General features: G+C 44.7%; 1 protein-coding gene across 1 annotated transcript in view; it reads right to left on the reverse strand.

Moving 5' to 3' along the window:
- The window catches only part of BAP1 (BRCA1 associated protein 1), a 100434-nt gene extending 78442 nt beyond the window's left edge, over nucleotides 1-21992 (reverse strand). The window contains exon 1 of the mRNA XM_030205362.1: nucleotides 21848-21992. Coding sequence (XP_030061222.1) covers nucleotides 21848-21884 — 37 coding nt within the window. The 5' untranslated portion in view covers nucleotides 21885-21992. The remainder of the gene's footprint in view (nucleotides 1-21847) is intronic.
- Nucleotides 21993-23429: the final 1437 nt, after the last annotated feature.

Consider the following 23429-nt stretch of genomic DNA (forward strand, 5'->3'; position numbering starts at 1 on the left):
CAAACCAGAAATCATATTTTGTTTTGATTTCCTAGAAAACTTTTCTTTTTCCTTCTCAGTCCCATGTGCTGTGAGGGTTGATTCTCTTTCCGGAACAAAGCTTATTACATTACTATTAAATATATACTCCCTCTTGGGCTTCGACTCTGCCTTTGTAAATCTATTTCACCTTGCCCGAAGAGTTGTAAGTTCTAAACCCCTTCTTCTCATATTTTTTAATATCCTTATCCAGGCTTCCGAAACTGCCATTTCTTTCGGTAGCTTTTAAAGGTTTTCTCTAACAAGTGCTGTAGTTCACTATCTCAAGGTCATGAGATTCTGGGAAGCTTGCCCACTTTAGCTGCCTTATCAGTCCAGCACTGCTTTGGCAGAGGAGGCTCTACAGTTCACTTTTAAATGCTAAGAAAGTGATTTTTTTTTCTTCTCCTCCTTTTCCGTTCGTTTTTTTGTCCCTGTTCTATACTGAAGTGGTACAAGTTAAACAGTCATTGACACAGATATTCTTTTTAACTTCTCACTGTTTATCCTCTGTCAACTGTATTGCTCCTGAATCCATCTCTTTCATATCTTTCCAATCCGGTTTCCCCTCGAAATTGGTGGACTTATGCAAGGGTCCTTCCCTTAACGCCGAGGAGATTATCTGATTCTCTGGTTGTCTCCCACTCCCCAAAATTGCTGAACTTTTGGGCGTTGCCCTCTATTTTATTTCATTTCCCTTAAACAATACACCGTCTGATATTCTAATGCTTTCTCATTCTGTCTCTGAGCCATGATTTTAACTCCGAGACAGGTTTTTCTTTCTTTTGTACTGCAATTGACAGCTTGATAGACCTTATTGTGCTACACCATGTGCTTACAAAGTGTTAAAAGGGTATCTTTCCTTCAAACATACATTACTTGACTTTCCCTTTCTCCTTTCTCCTTCTTTGTCCTAGTGGCCCCCCCCCCTTGACTTATACTGCAGATGGTATTACTCACTTCCTAGATATATGTCTTAATAGTCCACTATAATGTATTTCTTGCTGAATGCTTAACCGGCAGTATTTTAGGAAGGCTGTTGCATATTTTGTTTTATTGTTCTATTTAAATGATATCATATTGTGCTTGTGTTCTATGACACAGGGGTTTAGCGTGGTTTCCAAGGCATATTAGATACAGACTCTTTCTTGTAAAAATATTTGTGCTCAAATCTGCACACTAATCTTGTCAGCCATAGCAGACTTTTCCAGCCTTGTTCCTCTTGCATGATTGATTTCGTACTGCCTGCCCCAGCTTCCTTCTTATCAGCCGTTCTGCTTTATTGTCTTCAAGCTTTCTTTTCATACTTTGCTGTGTGACAACCTTAGTATACACTGTAAAGTTAAGGTGCCTTACCCGAAGAGCTTACTTGTTTCTTTTCCCTTTAAAACAATTTTTTTTCCTTGCTACTTCTGGATTAGGTTTCAGAGGTTCTTTCCAGGAACATGCCATATTTCTTATTTCCTCTTTCCTTTTTCCCTTCATTTCTTAAATTTATTTTATTAATTTCTTCTACTAGTGTCATGCAATTAACTTTGATACCGATGTCTGGGACTCACATCCATCGATGACGGTATCTCAATTAACAGGAGCAGACTTCCATTCCATTTTCGGAGTGGCCTGCGGTTTCGGCATTATTGCCCACCTATGGGTTACCTGTATAGATGATCGCTGTGGCAATACAGGGACGCCTAAGACATTAGTTGAGATTGTATACAGGTTGACTAGGGCATTCAATATTTTTGAACGGCTAGTTGTAACAGAGAAAATTCATAGTCTTTCAATGTTTTAGTTGGGTTAGTGGCAACAGAGAAAATTCCTCACCATAAATTTTTCAGTGTTTTGTTGTAAACGAGAAATATTCCAAACCACTGTAGGTCCATTAGAGGGGTTAGTGGTAAAAGAGAAGATTCCTAATCTGCGGAAATCTATTGGACCGCTGCTCTTCAACTCATAGGACCTTATTCGCTGGTTTTTTTGAGTTTTTTTGGGAGTGTTTGCAATGTCCCTTTTTGGGGGCTCTATCATGGGCTGGAGCTCATGGCCAATTGTAACCGGAATAATTCTTGGCAGGCAGTAGAAACCGAGATTTATTCCTGTCTTTAGAAGCACACTCTGGGGAGTAGTTTTTATTAATTTGGGATAGAGTAGTATAAATATATAATAGCTGACACTAATCACCTTCTGCTCTATTTTTCTTACACTCTCTTTGCACTTTTGCGCCCTTCAATTGTCTGTTTACTTAACCTGCGGCAAAAGCATAGGGCTTTCCGCCAATTAGTAATTTATATTCTAGGTTCCGTTACTGGGACGCTCTTGAAGACACGTGAGTATTAAGGTGGTTTCTATACGCATGATGCATGGTTCTTTGTTGTTCACATAATTTTCTTTTGCATGGTGTTGTTTAGTTGCCTCTGATTTTTGACTTGATTTACCTTACTTAAAGACTTCACACACTTTTCTGTGAAATTCCTATGTGGATTATATTCCCCTTATTCCTAAATCCATTATGTCCACTCAGTCCTCCACTAGCCCCCTGGAAAGAGTTCTCAACTTTTTCCCCGCGGATAAAAAAGAACTTTCCCGTTTATGTCAAACCTGGCATACCGTTTGGTCTGCTAAAGACCCGGGATTGGATTGGCCACCAAAGGGCTCATTCGATCAGGGTAAGCTCCAAGCCTTGGTCTGCTACAATGAATCCAACAAAACAGGAAAATCTAGGGATAAGCATTTAGCGGCTATTAATAAATTTATACTTATTGCACAAAACCAGCATGACAGAGCCCTAGCGAAGTCTGATTGCGATCAAGCCCCTTACCAAGAGGCAATAACACCTACTGCCCCACCACCCTATGATGCTGCTACCGCTGCAGGTACTACCAAGCTCCTACCATGTGCAGTGGGATATACACCAATACCCCCGGGATATTGTGATAAACCTCAGCTACACATATCTCAGGGATCTCAGACACAGATCCCCTTATCTCAAGGATCTCAGACAGTGACACCCCCGCTACCTGCAGTATCTCCCGCTCCTATGATATTTGACCCACCTACTACCGTACACATTGCCGGTGTAGTTGATCTATCTCTTCCCTCATCACAAAAGGACCCAATTCCAATATCTCAGGGGTCAGTACAAACTCAGACGCCTTTAACCCCTTCAACAATCCCAGTGGCCCAACCAGTAGCCCTGACTTCGGCCCAATTACCCACTGTTACCTCTGCTCCAACGATGCAAGCAACAACTCAGACGCTAACCTCACCACCGCCTCATGGCTATGAGACTGAGATACCCCCACCCATTATTGAGCAATATCCTTGTGTCCCGAACCCCTCGGTTCTGGCCACCATCCAGCACCCTACTAACAGTCAAATTGACGTGGCTGCCCAGACCTCCATCTATCCGGGGCTAGGATCAGGATTGACCTCACACATGACCACCCAAACTTCTACCTACCCACATATGGGGCACACAACTCAGACATCACCTCCACCACTACATTTGGACTCTTCTGTCCAAACTGGTCCCTTGCCCACTGAATCCCTACAGTACCCTATCCTGTCCCAATTACGACAGATGGGTTTCGTTCCATGTAGTCCCGCCACACAGGCACGGGCTATTTGTCAGGAACTCTATGATCGGGGTTTCCTTAAAGCACCCCCCGTTCCAGTGAACTTTTCCATGCCTACTCTAGAACCTGAGTGTTCTACTCCTCCTAGATGGGATCAATTGGGCGCACGCCCCAAGGGTAAAATTCCCCAATTAGCAGAGGAACTGGCTCTTCTCCGCCGTCCTCTCATACTTCCAGCCAAACCAGGTACTGGGGATCTACCAAAAGTAATATCTTCCCCATTAGAAGAAGCATGGGAAATTTTAAAACAACAACTTCCAATTAAAACAGATTTGATGGATATTCGAAACGAACCTCCCCCAGTACTAAGTTTCTCCTCCTCGATGGAAGGAGATTCTTCTCACCTTGACCTACCCAAGCCCCTCCCCCTTGACACGCCAGTCCCTTCAGGTGCAGGCTGTCTACCGTCACCCGGCCTCACCTTAGCCACTATAGGAGATGATCTCGTATACGTTTCTGAAGGACTTTGTTCTCTACGGAAGTCCATGTCAACGCTCCCTGACACTATTGCACCTTCTGCATCAAAATCCGAAATACCCCAGATACCCCAACAACATGATGTTATTTCTCATCATACTAGACAGCGCGATCCTCACAGTTATCTTACTGATGAAGGCTCTAGCCGCTGCCTTGCAGTCATTGACAGTCCCCAACACCCTACAAGACTGAATATCAGTACAGAACCTATCCTATCTGGTCCACCTAACACACCTGCCCAATATGTGGCTTTGCATGAGAATTCATGGCATTATGTTCACCCATGGGTTGATAATCTCGCAGGATGGTCTGAGGCGCTCCAGCCCCAGTCCGCCCTCTTCCCACGTGAAGGATCTTTACGATCAGACAAACTTTCACTGGTAAGAGATCTTATTTATGACCACCCCGACCCCCATTGGGATCAGAAAACAACCCTCTATCTAATCCAAGGTCTTCAGGTTTGGAAAAAGTATGAGAATCAGTTTCCCCCAACCACCTCGATTGATCTCCTTAAATCAGTGAAACTTTTTCCCCTGCTGAATAAAATGTCAGGTGGTGTCCCTCATACGGAATACACCCCACTCTCAGCTGTTGAATTGAATAGCCTCATACTACAGCTCCCGGATATTGCACAGGGAGGCAACCGATGGTTAAAGAAATTACAGGACATAACCCTGGGGACTACTCTATCAGTCGGCGATATGAAAGCGCTCCTGGGCAGAACCCCACACGCTAGTGTCACTGACATATTCACTCAATCGGGCTATGCAAAATTTGCCACCGATACTCAATATGATGGCAACCCTTTGACAGAAATTCAAACCAAAGTATTTCAGGAAATTCGGACCATGTATCCAACCCTTAAAGACTTTTCAGTCATCACTTCCCAAAGATGGGAAATGGATTCAGAGCCTATTGAAGCTTATTTACTCAGACTCCAAGACCTATATAAAGAACAGACAGAGGAAAAATTTGATTCTGATAATGCCCTCCCAGTATTCTACCATTTACTGAAGGGAACCTTACCCTCAGAGATTAAATTAAAATTGGAGAATACAGTGGGTCTCCAATTAGAAAAATGGCCTAAAATTCGTGAACACATCCTTCATCATTGCAGACGGCTTATTAAAAGCAAGCAAGATGAAGCCCAACATCGTAAGACAGTACACACCAACTTGGAGATGCTACAAACTGAAGATCTGAAAGAAAAAAGAGCCTCTAAGAGCGCTGACCCTGATACCAATACTCCTGACACTTCTCCCCCTGTTATTGTTATGTATGCTGACCAACGCTATGACAATAACGGCCGAAATCAGGGCCTACGGCCCTACCACCCAGACCGTAGAAATGATTACCCAGAAGAAAGAGGCCGTCGCCCGCAACCTCAGCGAGGTCCCTTACGGGACCCTCCTGGTGATAATAGACGCCCTAGAGACTTCCGTTCCCGACCTAGTCCTAATCGCTTTCCAGATGTCCTGTGCTTCCGTTGTCAGCAATATGGCCATTATGCACGTGAATGTCCACAACCATTACAAAACAGACCCAGACATATAGTCCGGCAAGAACGACAAGAACGACAGTCTTTCCCTCTATGGAACCCGGATCAACGCCGACCACAGTGACTAGGCGTAGTCCGCACTGCTGCAGGATTGGATGATCCAATGATCACCCTGCTTATCTGTGAAGTTCCTGTCCCCTTCTTAATTGACACAGGCGCTTCTCGCTCTGTGCTAGCCCACGTCCCACACAAACTACAGAAACTTCTTAAAGTTTCCTCAGACAATGTTACCACCACAGGATTTGATGGTGTTCCTACGGACACACCACTGCTTGAGCCCCTGCCAATTAAATATGCAGATCAACAACTATCTGCTCCCTTTTTGTATGCTCCATTATGCCCTGTTAATTTACTTGGAAGAGATCTATTGACATTGTTTCATTTTGAAATTCATTTTGATCCTTCCCCTAGTGAAACCACTTCACTTTGATGGCTGTCACCTCTATGGTTGAAAAACAAATAGAGGTAGCATTGAATGACCTACCGGGTTTTCTTTGGGCCACACCTGAGAAACCCTATGGTAAGGTTGCAGGCCCTCCCCATCTTATTCAGTTGTTACCTGGTTGTAAAGGTCCTAAAATTGCCCAGTACCCTTTGAAACCTGAAGTCATTGCTGGAGCTCAAGAACAAATTGATTCCCTATTACAGCAAGGTATTATTGAAAAATGTAATTCACCATACAATACTCCACTATTCCCAGTTCCAAAAAAGGAACCTGGCGCCTTCCGTATAGTACAGGACTTACGCGCGCTAAATGACCTCACTTACGCGGTATTCCCGAACAAGGAAAACCCAACCACACTCCTCAATAGTATCTCCTTGCAGACATATCATTCCACCATTGATTTATCCAACGCCTTCTTTTCCATCACCCTTGACCCTGTAAGCCGCCCGCTAACGGCTTTCCAATTCAATAACACAACATATCAGTGGACTCGTCTCCCTCAAGGATTTACTGACAGTCCTACAGTCTTTTCCCAGACCTTAGCAGCACATATACAAGAATTCAAACAGTACAGATATAGCCTCCCACCACAAACTTCCATTGTTCAGTATGTAGACGACATGCTCATCACCTGCCCCGATTTTGACACATGTGTTCAGGTCACCTGTGACTTTCTTGGCTTTCTTGCTACGAAAGGTTACAAGGTTAACAGAAAGAAATTAAAAGTTGCTCAGACACATGTTACCTTCCTTGGCCATCACATTGGCCCCCGTCAGAAGGGCCTAGGTCCCGACACTTTGCAACATGTCTCCTCCTTGCGTTTGCCCACCACCATTTCTGATCTCAGAGGTGTCCTTGGCATGTTAAATTTTTGTCGCCTGTGGATACCAAATTATTCAGCCCGGACTCAGCCTTTTTATATGAAACTACAAGGCAAACAGAAAGCAAAACATGAACCCGTTCTTTTTACACCTCAAGAAACAACTGATCTTATGGCCCTTGTAAAGGATGTTATGCTTTCCTCACCATTGGCAACCATTGATGTCTCTCAGGATGTGCACCTTTGGGTCGTGCATACTGAGAATACCTGGTCTTGCCTGATCACTCAAGAACATGATGACCTTGCTTGTGGTTATCTCTCGGGTACTTTTTCACCTGTCGAAAGAGCTTTTGCTACTTGTGAGAAAGGCCTTGTTGCCGCCAGCACAGCTGTTACAAAATTATACAGCTACATTCCTCACCTTCCGGTGATTCTTCACACGTCCCATGATGTTAAATATCTGTTGGACAAACAGATCAGTCACATGACTGTCTGCCGGTTACAAAAGTATCAAGTGCTTTTGTTCAGTGTAGTGCACTCTATTCACCCATTAACTTTAACTGATCTTCAACGCCTGGATCCATTACTCACTGTAACAGAGACAGCACAGAATGCTATTTTTCCCCATGAGTGCACTACCCGATTATCTGTTCCTGAATCACTCCATCTGTATTCAGAAATCTTACAAAGTGGCGAGGTTTGGTTTACAGATGGTTCTCAGCAAAACGGAGTTGCCGGTTTTGCCGCCCTCCGTTATACACCAGAAGAAGATATTCTGGAGCCTATACAATTCAGGTTACCTGATTCATTCACAGCCCAAACTGCAGAACTTGCAGCAGTTCTGTATGTCTTACTATTTAAAGCACTACACTCAGATCTGAGCATTGTCACCGACTCAGACTATGTATTCACTTCCTTGCATTCCCATGTTCGCAAATGGAACCAGAGGGGTATGATCTCCTCTACCGGGCAACCCCTAAGTCACTTACCTTTGTGGACTGCACTTTTTGAAGCACTGGAGAAGCGCCATCAAAAAGGCCTTCGCACCAGTATCTCCTGGATTAAAGCACATCAACAGACAGTTTTCTCTTTTGCCATTAATGGTAACCATGCTGTAGATGAACTAGCCCGTGAAGTCACTTCCTTTTCCAATCTTCCTACTATATCCACTTGCGATGTTACACTTCCTGTACTCGCATCCGAAGCGCTTCCCTTTGAGACGCCCCCTTCTACTCCCACGGATTCATCACCCTCTGAATCCTCCTCCCCTGACATCCCACCTGCTTTCAACACCCCTCCTGTCATCACCTCCTTGCTGTCTCCTGAATCTGAACCCCCTGTAACGTCCCCTCCCTCAGAATCCTTAATCTCAGACTTCTCTACTACCCTCACTTCCTCCCTTTCACAAGCAGAACTCACTTTGTGGAAGCAGGCAGGATGTTTCCTAAATCCGAATGGAATTTGGACCCATCCCAATGGGCAATTATGTATTTCACAGCATGTTTTATCTCTTCTTTTGCATGCCCTCCACTACCCCTTACATTTAAATGCTACTACACTATATGATCAATTGTCTTCCAGATTATGGGCTCCCCAAATGATGCCCATGTGTCACACCGTAGTTCATAATTGTTACAAATGTTTTCTGTACACACCTAAACGAGGACCTGTTATTCCTTCAGGTCATTTACCTGTTGTCCAGGGACCTGGCCAACATTGGTATATCGATTTCACAGATATGCAGACGCCCGTTCGTGGTAAACGGTATCTGCTTGTCTGCGTGGACGCTTTCTCGAAGTGGGTGGAAGCTTTCCCTTGCTCTAGAGAAACCGCCCAAACGATGGCACAATCACTGTGCACTGAAATTATTCCTCGATTTGGGATTCCTGGCAAAATTACCACAGATAATGGTACCCACTTTGTAAATGAACTATTGCAGAACCTTCTTCCTGCACTCGGCATTACTCACAGAACTGTGTGTGTTTACAAACCCACCAGTAATGGTCTGGTTGAACGATACAATGGATTGCTCAAAACAAAAATGCGTCAGCTTATGGCAAATGGGATAAAGAATTGGCTTGATGCCCTTCCTTTGGCACTATTATCTCTCCGTGCCACTCCATCCTCTTCCCTTAAACTGACGCCGTTCCAATTATGTACAGGTCGCCAGATGCGACTCATACCTGGCAATCCAGACACTCAAGTACCCGATCAATACTCAGTATATTGGGATATCTTGCAGACTATTGTAAGTTCTCTGTCCTCAATTCCACAGGCCATTTCGGACAGACGAGGGGATTGTGATGCCGATAGATCCCCCCCTTATAAAGTGGGCGATCTGGTGCACCGGCGTTATTACACGCACAAGACCTGGCGAGATCCGATCTACGTTGGGCCCTTCAAGATAGAAGCCCTGTCAGCCACAGCTGCAAAGCTGGAGGACCACACATCCTGGGTCCATCTGAAAGATATACGAGTTTATCCAAATACCCCATCAGGTCTCCTGGATGTTCCCATTGATGTTCCCACGAACCCCAGCTCCACCGCCACCGTTTCCAGCACAGCAGTCACTGGAGAGACCAGTCCCACCACGAACTCCATCACCACCGCCACTGAGCCCGAGACCACCGACCCCGCACCCAACACTTTTGAATCATCTTGATCAACTTGACCAAAGACTTAACCACCTTACCCCCTCTCCTGAATCACACCTCCTTGATCTGGCTGACATTATTATCCAAGCCTTCGCAGAATCTCCAGAGTCACCATCTGAACAACCACCTGTATCTGAACCAGTATTTGAGTTGCCTTCTTCACCTCCACCTCCCACAGTTCCTGTTCATCCACTTCCCTACGTGGATCTTCGCATCCGCCTCATCAGAATCCGCAATCTGGCAGACGATCTCCTCCAAGTCCGCAACCTAGCAGGACAGTTGACCCCGGAAGAACGAGAGTCCATTGTGTTTTCAACAGTAAACATTTTGCACAGCAACACCTGTGAGCTGCTCGACATTTTACATCGGTACTTCCCGAATCAAGCCAGATAAATGCCACAGCAAATTCCGCCGCTGTGCACTTCAGAAGAACCAGTGCTCGTCCAAGTGTTGCCTCTGCTGTAACGGTGTTATATCAATACACCCTCTTCTTCTGCTTCCCATCTGCCAGACTGTTTGCTGTTGGACTCGTGTGCATGATCATACTGTGTATAGGTTTGGTTTTGTTTCTCACTACCTTGTTTCCCTATACTGCTGACAGTAACCTCTTTGACCCTTGGATCACACTTACAGCCTTTCCCACTGGCAACGTTACCTTGCCAGCCGGAAACGCTACGGTACTTGCAACTACTTCTGTACTTGCAATTACCCCAGCAGTACTTGCAACTGCTTCTGTACTTGCATCTACTCCTGCTCCATTACCTACTACAGCATCTTACACAAAACTCCAACAGTACACCACATTCATACGCCCGTTTGGATATAGATCCCCCCAGACGATCTCAAAGATCAGCCCCATTGCCACCAGTCATCCCACCCCCTGGGCAGACACATCTGCCACGACAGACTTTTCAACTGGCAATCCTCCAGATCCTATTGAAACCTCTGCAACTACTCCTTTCCTCACTGATCCTCCCGTTTTGTATTCTACAACTGTTCCCAATCCTACCAGTAGCTCGGTCCATATTGTCCCCAATCGTACAACTACTTTTGGGGATAATATTGCCTTGCTTGAATTACGACCCACCCCTCCTCTTTATTCTTTGGTTCCTGCTAGTGACGCTCCTCCTCCCACACATACTACTTTAGCCACGTCAAACATCACCGTCCCAGTCACTCGTCCTCCCAGATAGCTCAACACGCCTAAGTGACCATCAATATATGTCCCAGAATTTACCAGACATTCCGCCTTCTCCACCTGATTCTCCCCCACTTTCGCCTCTAAATTTAGGTGCACACTCGATCCCTGAACCCCCAGAATATCTACGACAATTAATTCATCCTCATTGGGACCCTGCTCCACAAGACGATACAAATTGGGACCCCTTCACCCGATACCACACACTGTGTGAACCTTTGTTTGACAGTTGGACATTAGGTCCTAGCCGTACGGTTACACACACTCAGTTACTGTTTGGAGGAACCTTAGGCTTACAAATTGAACAAACAGACGACCTCCTAATCAGGCCACAAACTGGTGACATTGTAGATTTTTGGGTAATTACATACGCCGTACTGGGCACTGACTGGATTCCCTTCCTGTTTATCAGAGAGGTTGGATCGAGACCTTTGGAAGTATATGGTATTTTCCAAATCCCAGATCCTACTGAAATAGGGGCTATTAGAATTTACCCCCCATACCCAAATACCTGTTGCTAAAACCCTTGGGATAAATTTGTCGCTCTCCTTAATCAGTAGCCGTTATTTACCCTTCATACAATTACAGTGCCTCATTATGAAAACTACCAACATGAAGTGCTTAGCCCTCCTGTTGTGTGTGCTCACCACACCCATGATACATGGAACACAGTACCTAGCAAATTTTCAAGAACAATTTACAACCACTTATGAAATAACATTACCCACTACCAAGGACACAACCACTATCACCCTTGATGTGTGTGCTTACACAATGTGTGGGGAACATCCTGTGCAGCAATATTTGTCAGCTTTTGAAGTATACCTGTGTCCCTTCCCCAATTGTGGAAGTTGGGCACAAGTATGGTGGTATACAGGTTCATGGGTTCCCTACTCAGGTACTGAGATTCCAGATCTAAAAAGGAGCATTTCCATCATGAAATTGCGAGTCACTGGCCTCTGCCAAATGACCAAATGTAATCCAGTGGCTATCACTTTTAGAGGAGTAACGGATGTTACATACAGAACTTATTCCATAGGAATTGATGCCACAGGTAGAGACCCCATTGGAAAAATCAAGATTGTTCCACCCCCAGCCCAACCTACAGCGACCAATCCTTTAGTGCCGACAAAGATCCCAGAAATAAAAATTCCTTACCAGATTGTACCAATTAATAATTCTAAAGATTTAATGGCACTGGAAACAGGATTTGGAGAGACAAACCTATGGCTCGAATGGGCACATTATACTACAAAGAGTTTGAATGTCTCTAATTGTTATTTTTGTTCCCATGCAAGAGCAGAACCAACAGTTGTTCCTTTCCCCTTGGATCTTCAAAATGATCCAGATGGATTTTGGTGTATGTTGCAGTTATTGCAGGCTAAAGACGACATTAATCAGTCTTGTCAACATCTTGACGAGCACCACCCCTACTTACCCCCTCGGATGAGGATTCCACCTGCATTCAGGATTCCAAATCCTGCTACCAGATATCATACATGTCTGGAACGATATGGGGTGAAACAGACACGGTTTTTAGGAAACTTAACCAATTGTAACACAACCTTAGGAAATGGGACTCTGCAAAATCTGAACCTAACACGGTTCTCACAAGCTAGAGCAGACATATGGTGGTACTGTGGAACCCGCACTATCCGCCATACACTTCCTAACAATTGGACAGGCAGATGTGCCCTAGTCAAATTGGTCATTCCGATCATTATAGCATCCTTGCCTCCTCCTCATAGCAGCTCTTCCTCACGAGTGAAGAGAAATGCAATGCCTGGATCTTTTGATGATCGGGTCTATATAGATGCTATTGGAGTTCCAAGAGGAGTTCCTGATGAGTTTAAAGCCAGAAACCAGGTAGCTGCAGGATTTGAATCAGTTTTCTTTTGGTGGGCGACTATCAATAAGAATCTTGACTGGATCAACTATATATATTACAATCAGCAGAGATTTGTGAATTACACTAGGGATGCAGTTCAAGGAATTGCAACACAATTAGACGCCACTAGCCGGATGACGTTGGAAAATAGATTAGTTCTTGACCAACTTCTAGCAGCGGATGGAGGGGTGTGCCAAAAGATAGGCACCCAGTGTTGCACCTTTATCCCCAACAATACAGCTCCAGATGGATCAATTACCAGAGCTTTAGAAGGCTTAACCTCACTGTCGCAAGAATTGGCAGAGAACTCTGGCGTTGATACATCCTGGACAGGTTGGATGGATAGAGCTTTTGGTAAATGGAAAACATTTATCATTTCAGCAGCCACGACTATAATCATAGTGGTAGCAATTTTTGTTTTAGTAGGATGTTGCATAATCCCTTGTGCTAGAGGCTTAGTAGAACGCTTAATTGAAACCGCAATAATGAAAAGGACCACAGCAGGACAATATGCCCTGTACGAAAATCTCCTTCCCAACACCACAGGAGAAAACACATTGGACTATCTCCCTCCGAGAAGTACCAATCGCTATGCAACTGTTAGAGACACTGGAGAGATGTCTGCAACTGTATAATCAGATAATAACGCACAGGGATAGAATGTAACCATATAAAGCTGTATAAGATGATGTGATCAATTGTGCAAATCTATGCAAATGTATAATTAAGATATAATCAGTATATAACCAATGAATTTGTGATTTATAACAATATAAATATATTGACATACATAAGAATAAGATAGAACCTGCATATTAAAAGGTTGAAGAAAAGTTATATTGTAGTAACCATAGGTTTTAGTAGGATTGACATAATTGAAGTACTGCCAAGATGATACTTTCAAACCGAAAACTAAACAAATTGTACCAGTTGATCTTAAGACTCAGATAATTTTATGGCCTCATAGAATACCTTCTGGAATGGATGGTACCAAGGTACGTTAACCCTGGTGTCACCCTATGGGATAGGGTGAAGAGGGGAATGTTAATATATGGCCTAGCTTTAAGGCTACCACTGGAATAGTGATGGCCAAAGCTATGCAGCCTAAAACAACTGAAAAAGTACTGACTAGGCCAAACAACAAGTAAATGATGTAATATTTGAGAATCTGCAAAAAGCAGGTCTGAACAATGAGTCCTGCCACAAATTGGTACAATTTTTAATTCAAATATAGCACCTGTAATGAAAGATCAGATGAATAAAATGGAGCTTATTAGTTTTGGTATACAATGATACAGAGGTAATACAGAGTTCATGAAATGGTATGAAAGGTATGAAAAGTATGAAAAGTATTGCAGCCGGAAGATGTGAAACTGTTATCTCAACGCTTCCCAAAACATGTTGATAATTAGCAGTAGCTGAGAACGGAAGGAGTTGGGTACATCAGATAGCAGATCGCATGGGAAAGTATGATCTCAGAAAGTGAGAAAGATTAGGAGCAAGGTATCTCACCATTCACTCCTATGGAGAAGATAGAGTATAAAAGAGGGGAGATTTTGGCTTAGTTTGAGAGTCCTCTCCAAAGCTTCTGTCAGACGGCGAAGCCCTGTGCGGCTGAAACCAGAATCTGATGTCTGTATTTGTATCAACTTGAAGACTTGTGTTTGGGTAAGAAATAAAATGTACCTATCTATCTAAACCTATCTCTGTCTCTATTTTTATTGATTCTATCTTCTCTTTACCTTACATTTAGCCTACCAGGTAGATCAAATACAAGTGACACTCAGTCTTTGCAGAAACTTAGACAGATGTTTAATAAGATTTATGTGGGAACATAAATGGCCCAGAATATACCTAGATCCAGAAAAACAGAAAGCAGTAGTTATGGGAATTAGTTTTCAATTACGGCTCCTAATGCCACCCCCTTGTGATTGGGTGACAATGGAGGTTAGAGAAACTATACAGAACCTGATATATGCAATAAGTACCTTTAGTCCCCCGTGTGACGGAGTCAGAAAGAGGTCTATAAGAAGAGGTAGATAAAAACAATCTGTATTCAGACCCGGTTATGGAATAGAAATGGTCCTTGTATCCCTACTAGATGATCTTCACAGAAACTGAGACAAGGGATTTGCCTCAGAGCTAGTACTGCTAACACGACTGGCAGAAACAGGTATCAACGGAACAGTACTTGTGTGGTTCAGATTCTATCTATCAGACAGGCAAAACAATCCACAATGTCTGGCAGCAACTCATCACAACCATGGGCACTGACCTGTGGGGTACCACAAGGATCAATATGGTCACCTATTCTGTTCAATATGTACCTCAAGCCACTAGCCGAGCTGATTAGGTCAATGGACACTCAGTTCTACATTTGCGCGAATGACGTGCAGCTGCTCATACCCAATGAACCTGACTTACCTACAGCCCTGAATAAAATGATTACCTAACGCCAATTCAAGAGCGGGCTAAAGACAACAAACCTTGCCTTAACTCAAGTAAAACCGAGCTTCTTTGAGGCCCTCATGATCCAAAGCCCCGCGCTGTTCCAAACAGCACTCTAAAAATAGCGCTGGAACAGCACAGGGCTTTTCTGCATCGATGATCAGAGATAATGTATGCAAATTTAAGCAGCGCAATGATCTCTGATCAAGGGGTAGAAGTGCAGGAGAATTGTACCTGAGCATGCGCTCAGCACAATTCTCCCGCACTTGTTTGACAGGTCTGGGCTGTCAAAAGCCCAAACCTGTCAAACACAAGGGCTGGAGGTCCATGGGACCACCAAGCCCTGACTACCCCTGCCCCGAGCAAGGCACAACAGGGGCTGGAGGTCCGGTGGACCTCCGGTCCCCCCGACGATCTCACCCCCCCCCCCAAGTTCAGGGAGGGCTGGAGATCCGGTGGGTCTCCAGCCCCCCAACCCCCAGAAAATATCAAGTGGCCGCCGCCGGCCAAACCCTCTCCCACCCAGCGAGCGATGGGGGGGGGGGGGGCTGGAGGTCCACCCCAACTCCCCCCCCCCCCCCGTGTTGTTGTACCAATCCCTGGTGGTCCAGAGTGAATAGGAGTAGTGACAACCCCCCTCCCGGCCCCCCAACCCTCTCCCACCGTCCCACCCAGCGAGCGAAGCCACCCCAATGTTGTCATACCAATCCCTGGTGGTCCAGCGTGAGTCGAAGTAGTGACAACCCCCCTCCCTTTAGTTGGAGGAGGGACGCAGCCTGCCTCCCTCTTCTTCCAGTGGACGACACCGCAAAATGGCGGCGCCCAGCCCCGCCCCCCGTCGCTCCCTGCACTCGACAGAAACGGCACTATCTAAAGTCTGCAATGACCTGTTCCTCGCCAAATCCAAAGGTCACTACTCCATCCTCATCCTCCTTGACCTATCCGCCGCTTTTGACACTGTCAATCATAATTTACTTCTTGACACACTATCCTCTTTTGAATTCCAGGGCTCTGTCCACTCCTGGTTCTCCTCTTATCTCTCCCATCGTACCTTCAGAGTACACTCTCATGGTTCGTCCCCCACCCCTATCCCACTCTCTGTTGGAGTCCCTCAGGGATCTGTCCTTGGACCCCTTCTTTTTTCAATCTACACCTCTTCCCTGGGCTCCCTGATCTCATCTCATAGCTTCCACTATCATCTTTATGCTGACGACACCCAGCTTTCTCTCTCCACACCAGACATCACTGCGGAAACCCAGGCCAAAGTATCGGCCTGCTTATCCGACATTGCTGCCTGGATGTCCAACCACCACCTGAAACTGAACATGGCCAAGACCGAACTTCTTGTCTTCCCACCCAAACCCACTTCTCCTCTCCCTCCACTCTCTATCTCAGTTGATAACACCCTCATCGTCCCCGTCTCATCTGCCCGCAACCTCGGTGTCATCTTCGACTCCTCCCTCTCTTTCTCTGCGCATATCCAGCAGATAGCCAAGACCTATCGCTTCTTCCTCTATAACATTAGCAAAATTCACCCTTTCCTCTCTGAGCACACCACCCGAACTCTCATCCACTCTCTCATTACCTCTCGCCTTGACTACTGCAACCTACTCCTCACTGGCCTCCCACTTAGCCATCTATCCCCCCTTCAGTCCGTTCAGAACTCTGCTGCATGTCTTATCTTCCGCCTGGACCGATATACTCATATCACCCATCTCCTCAGGTCACTTTACTGGCTTCCAATCAGGTACCGCATACAGTTCAAGCTTCTCCTACTAACCTACAAATGCACTCGATCTGCAGCCCCTCATTACCTCTCTACCCTCATCTCCCCTTACATTCCTACCTGTAACCTCCGCTCTCAAGACAAATCCCTCCTTTCAGTACCCTTCTCCACCACCGCCAACTCCAGGCTCTGCCCTTTCTGCTTCGCCTCACCCCATGCGTGGAACAAACTCCCTGAGCCCATACGTCAGGCCCCCTCCCTGCCCATCTTCAAATCATTGCTCAAAGCCCACCTCTTCAATGTCGCCTTCGGCACCTAACCACCACACCTCTACTCAAGAAATCTAGACTGCACCAACTTGACATTTCGTCCTTTAGATTGTAAGCTCCTTTGAGCAGGGACCGTCCTTCTTTGTTAATTTGTACAGCGCTGCGTAACCCTAGTAGTGCTCTAGATATGTTAAGTAGTAGTAGTAGTAGTACTTCGACTCACGCTGGACCACCAGGGATTCGTATGACAACGTTGGGGTGGCTTCGCTCGCTGGGTGGGAGAGGGTAGGGGGGCCGGGAGGGGAGTTGTCACTACTCCTACTCACGCTGGACCACCAGGGATTGGTATGATAACGCGGGGGGGAGGGGGGAGTTGGGGTGGACGTCCAGCCCCCCCCCCCCCCCCATCGCTCGCTGGGTGGGAGGGTGGGAGAGGGTTAGGCCGGCGGCGGCGGCCACTTGACATTTTCTGGGGGTTTGGGGGGCTGGAGACCCATCGGATCTCCAGCCTTCCCTGAACATGGGGGTGGGGGGGTGGGATCGTCGGGGGGACCAGAGGTCCACCAGACCTCCAGCCCCCTGTTCGCGTTTGCTTTGGGGGGGAACGGGGCCCTGCCAGCATGCAACTGCTTGTTGGACTGGGCTCACCATTCCTCCCCAATGATCGGCGCAAACCCTAATGCCAGCTCGGAGCTGGCGTAGAGTTTGCCGCTGCCAGCGACCCAATCTTTGGCGTGCTGGATGCTGATCATTGGGGATGAATGCGTTAAGCACTGATTAGCATGCATTTGCAAGCTACTTGTGCTAAGAGCCCTGTTTAGCATGCATTTGCATGCTACTTGCGCTAAGAGCCCTCGAGCGCGTTGTTTCACGCGCTTGAGGGCTCTGATCATGGGTCGGCAGCAAACTCCGGCGCTAGTATGGCGTTAACAGCCTCTAGCGCCGGAGTTTGCTTTTGATCATGAGGGCCTGAGTCCCTAACAAAAGTGGACACGCACCAGACATCAAAATATCTTTTGTGAAGTATGAACTCTCCCCTCAAATCACAAGTCAGGAACCTTGGAATACAGTCAGATTCAACACTTACTCTGATTCTCCAAATCCAAGCAACCTTCAAGTGCTGCCTCTACTATTTACGACAACTACGCTGTCTCTCTCCTTACACTAAAAAGGAAAATTTTATCCCAGTTGTGCATGCCATAACATCAAGACTGGATTATTGTAATGCACTCTATAATGGTCTGACTACAAAAGGTCTGCAACAGCTCCAATTGTTTCAGAATGACTGCAGCAAGACTCATAGAAGGTTGCAAGTGACATGACCACATCACAAAATTTTTGCAAAAACTTAATTGGCTACCAGTACAATGCAGGGCTAAATTTAAAACTCTACGTCTGATCTTCAAGGCCCTTAAAGGAAATGGCCTTGAATACTTGAAGAACAGGATGACCCTCTACACACCTCCAAGGACACTGAAGTCCTTCCAAGGGGTATCCCTAACCACACCCTCTCCAAAAGACATTACATGATGTGATACCCGCAATCGAACCTTCTCCAGAATAGCCTACACACTGGAATGCACTCCCTGAAAGACTGCACTTAATACAAGACTATCTCTATTTCAGGAAGCTGGTGAAAGCTTGGCTCTTCAACCAGGCCTTTAATGGAAGAAGTAACTAAGTCTCATACACACAAGGAGTGACACAGGCTGAACATACTGTAGCAGGACACGTTTATCCACTCCTACCCTAGCTGAAATAACATTTAATCATCTCTCTGACATCATGTGCAAATTTCTTTAGTCACCTTATTTTCTAACTCCTCTTACTCTCTTACCTATCTATAAGTTCCACCTTTGCTTATACACTACGCTGTCTATTAAAATGTTCTATTACATATTGTGTTGACATTATAAGTAGTATACTATGCCATACTTTGTATTGTTATTTGAATATGTTTACTGCTTTAAACTGTCTATTGCTTATGTTTGATTTATCCTTACTCCACCTTGAGTGAATTCTTTCAAAACGAACTTTTAGATACACAAAGTAGTGGCTTAAGTTATGCCTCAGGCCCACAAAGATGACCCAGAAAACACCTACAGTATGTGTCAAGTAGGAAATGTGTATTTCAAAAAATACACCAGTGTTGATCCCACCCCTGTGAATGCCTACAAGCACTTAGTTTTATGCATGCAAATACTGTTCTACACATTTAAATTGCTTATAAAATTATCCTCACAGGAACAGGGGCATGAAACTTCTGGAGTAATTCTATGAAACACAGAATTTGTGCAGAATTTTACACCTGTTCTTAAATTTTAGGCAGCCACCCAAAAGCTGCTGGGCCCTCAAGCTTCTCTCATTTGCCTCACCAAGCTTGCCCTCTCATACTTTGCTTTGCAGCAGGCAGCCAATATCTGCCTGCCTCCTCTGCTTCTGGCACCATACCACAAGCTCAAACACACTGAGAGCCACACAGGGCTGCAAGGTATCATCTTTTTTTTTTTTTGGCGGGGAGGGGGGAGACAGGGGAGGCAAGGTGGGATTAAATGACAGCAGGAGAGCAAGATGAGAGGAAACTAGTTTGTTGGGGCCGAAATATCCTGCTATCTGGGAAGGGAAAGGCTGGTTACGGATGGAGGGGGAGGATGGCTGTTTGCAAGAGATGACAATTGGTAGGAATAAAGAGAGGATTTGGAGGTGAAGAGCTGAGAGTCAGGTGCCTCTACTGCCTTTACGGTTAGTAAACATGGAGGTGTATTTTGAAAGCACTTAAACTTACAAAGTTTCATAGTAACCAATGGAACTTTGTAAGTCTGTACTTTGAAAATGAGCCTGATTGTAAATGACAGCATAGATCTACACGGTCCATCCTGTCTGCCCAAAACAGTCAGAGCTGAACTTGCTACTCTGTGCAGGCTACCCTCCTTCATGATTGCCAACTGCCTCGAATGTGAAGCTACTGTTCAATTTGTTACCATGCCTATCATATATAAGCAATTCTATGTGATATTATGGCTTCATAACACCATGCCAACAGTCTGAACAGTAGCTTTATTATTTTGGTCTCAGCAGAGTCTCATTCATTATTGATAATGATTAACCAACAATCCAATCATACTGCCAATTAACAACATTTTACTCTATAATTTAGACTTTAAGATGTCTTTCCCACCCCACCAAAATGCATAACACTCAGATTCATAGCATATATACAACGTAAACATGTTATAAAATATACTTGATCCTGACCTGTCTTTACCATTTTCAGAACACAGACAGAAGCCTGCCTGGCACTGGCCTTATGTTCCCAACTCATGGAATAGCCATCTAAACACCACTCTTGCCCCTATATAGTACATCAACAGCCAAGCGGTCACGAACCTGCTTGTGTTATCTCTGTGATACTTTGTACCCTACATTGTAAGCCGCATTGAACCTGCTATCGAGCGGGGTATAAATGCCACAAATAAATAATAAATAAATAAACTTTGTTTTTTTATTTCATCCTCTTTCCATATAGGGATCCACAGTGTTTATCCCATCCATTTTTGAGAATTCTGCCGCTGTTTTAATCTCTACCACCTCCACCAGGAGGCTATGCCAGGCATCCACAAGCCTCTTCTCCAGGAAAAAAGTATTTCCTAATATTACTCAAAGTCTACCGCTTCCCCATCTCTAGACCTCTGCTGTTTGTGGTTTTTAATCTGCAGAGTTTGAAAGTACTGAGCTGCCAACAGTACTGGGTTCTTCGAATCAGTGTCACCTGTGGCAGAAACCATGAACATTGAAAATTCTGCAGCTGCAAGAATTTGGCACCACCTGCAGTTTACAGCTTCTCTTGAGCTCTGTCCATTGTCAAATTAAAATCCACACCCCCACAGAAAAAAACAGACATATTTATGGTGTCCTAATGCAGGACTTACAGGGAAATTCTGAATCAATATAGTGCACCTTAGAAAATAACTTTCCTCTTCATTATTACTCAAAGATAATAAACATGTTTTTTTTTTTTATTTGTACCCTGTGCTTTCCCACTCATGGCAGGCTCAATGTGGCTTAGGTACTTATTTGTACCTGGGGCGATGGAGGGTTAAGTGACTTGCCCAGAGTCACAAGGAGCTGCCTGAGCCTGCAGTGGGAATTGAACCCAGTTCCCCAGGACCAAAGTCCACCACTCTAACCACTAGGCCACTCCTCCACTCCAGTGCACAGAATTTTAAAATAATATCCAACAAAATAATAACAACAGTGCACAGAATTTTAAAATAATATCCACAGAATGTATACCTTTCTGTGCAGAGACTTTGCATTCTTGCTTTGTACCTCTGCTCAGAAAGAATTATAGCCCCTGATGATGATGGGCTCTTCAACCTTTACAAGATTAGGTGGCAGAGCTGGTGGTGGGAGGCGAGGATATTGCTGGGCAGACTTATACGGTCTGTGCCCTGAAAATGACAGATACAAATCAAGGTATGGTATATACAAAAAGTAGCACATATGAGTTTATCTTGTTGGGCAGACTGGATGGACCGTGCAGGTCTTTTTCTGCCGTCATCTCCTATGTTACTACGTTTTTACTGCTACCCCATTTTACCCATTACCCCAACCTCTCCAAATCTATCCATCTCCACACACCACACACCCTCCACCATTTGCAAACCAGCCTGTATTCTGCCCCCCCCCCCCCCCCCCCCCTTGCACTCACCAGGGTCACTCTCCAGCTCTAGCCAGCCTTTATTCATCTTTTTATGTGGAGTCTCAGCGCCATCTCCGGGAGAGCCAGCGACTCATACAGGCCACTGAGGAGACCAGGACAACCGCTACCGACATGGGTACAGCACCAACATTACCATCACCAGCCTGCGCTGCGCCAGAAACACAACAATATCGTCATTAGAGCGCGACACGCCCGCCGTACAAACGTAAGCAGTGTGCGTGCTCGGGCATGTTGCCTACAGGGACTCGGAGACTGGTTCAAGCAAGATTTAATAAACAGGAGTGAATGGAAGTGAGCCTATCTAGTCCATTGTATGCAAGGAAGCCAATTAAGACAATCTGAGTTTCCCCTTCCCAGAGCAGCCGTCATCCCCATTTACTCAAAGCAAAGCAAGCAAACCTATGAGCTGCTGCATCCACGTTGTCGTTTGGGTGTGTTTTTTTAATTGTTGGTCCACTGTCTGTAACAAGTCTAAAACTGTTTCAGTTGGATAGGCAGTGCCTTAAAAGGTGGATGATAAGTTTGTTTGTTTTTTACTTATTGGACAGCTTGTAACAAATAAATAAATTTGAACGCTTCCCATACGTAGATATAAATCATGAAATAACAATTGAATATTACTAAAACAGCTTAAAATTATTATAGCTGGTAGAAACAACAATTTTAAACTCTGTATTTTGTGCTTATTTTTCTACACTAAAACCCAAATAAATACACTGTACAATACAGATGACCAAATTTCAGTGATGATATCCTGTTTCCTAATGGATTCATCTTAAATGTTGTAATCTGCCTCGGGAAGCATGGTGTTATAAAGATGATGGAATATACTGAAATTAAATGGAAGTAGAATTACACTCTCCTTTCCTTGGGGCAGATTTATTTTTTTTTAGTTACATTTGTACCCCTTGCTTTCCCACTCATAGCAGGCTCAATGCGGCTTACATATACAGGTACTTATTTGTACTTGGGGCAATGGAGGGTTAAGTGACTTGCCCAGAGTCACAAGGAGCTGTGCCTGAAGTGGGAATTGAACTCAGTTTCTCAAGACCAGAGTCCACCACCCTAACCACTAAGCTACTTCTTCACTGTAATCTGTAATCACATCTTCATCTGTTTTGTAGAACTTTACCTTTTAGATACACAAATGGATTAGTCTGTTTGAGCATGTTTCAGGGACAAGTCACAAGTGGTTTATAAATCAAAATAATATTTTCTGTCAAACAGATCTCTCATTTGTGGAAACATAACTAAATGGGCTATAAGCCCATAATGCAGCCCATTGGCTTTCTTATATTTTGTTCTTGTGATGGCTCATACTGTGCCAAAACTGGAAATACAGTGAGACAGAATGATCAGTAGGACTCAAAACATTTCATAGCAAGTAAAGTCATAAACATCACAATTTATACCAAATTGTTTAACCACACTTTGGTTTTGCCTTCAGTTTAATAAGCAATACCATGTGCATGTAAGGTCTACATAAACAAATGTAAACAATCTATGTTTAAGGCATAAGTCCTAAATATGTAATACTCGGTAGCAATAATTAAACAGGGATAGAATATTC

Source organism: Microcaecilia unicolor, chromosome 6 (assembly GCF_901765095.1).
Source record: "Microcaecilia unicolor chromosome 6, aMicUni1.1, whole genome shotgun sequence".
Lineage (NCBI taxonomy): Eukaryota > Metazoa > Chordata > Amphibia > Gymnophiona > Siphonopidae > Microcaecilia > Microcaecilia unicolor.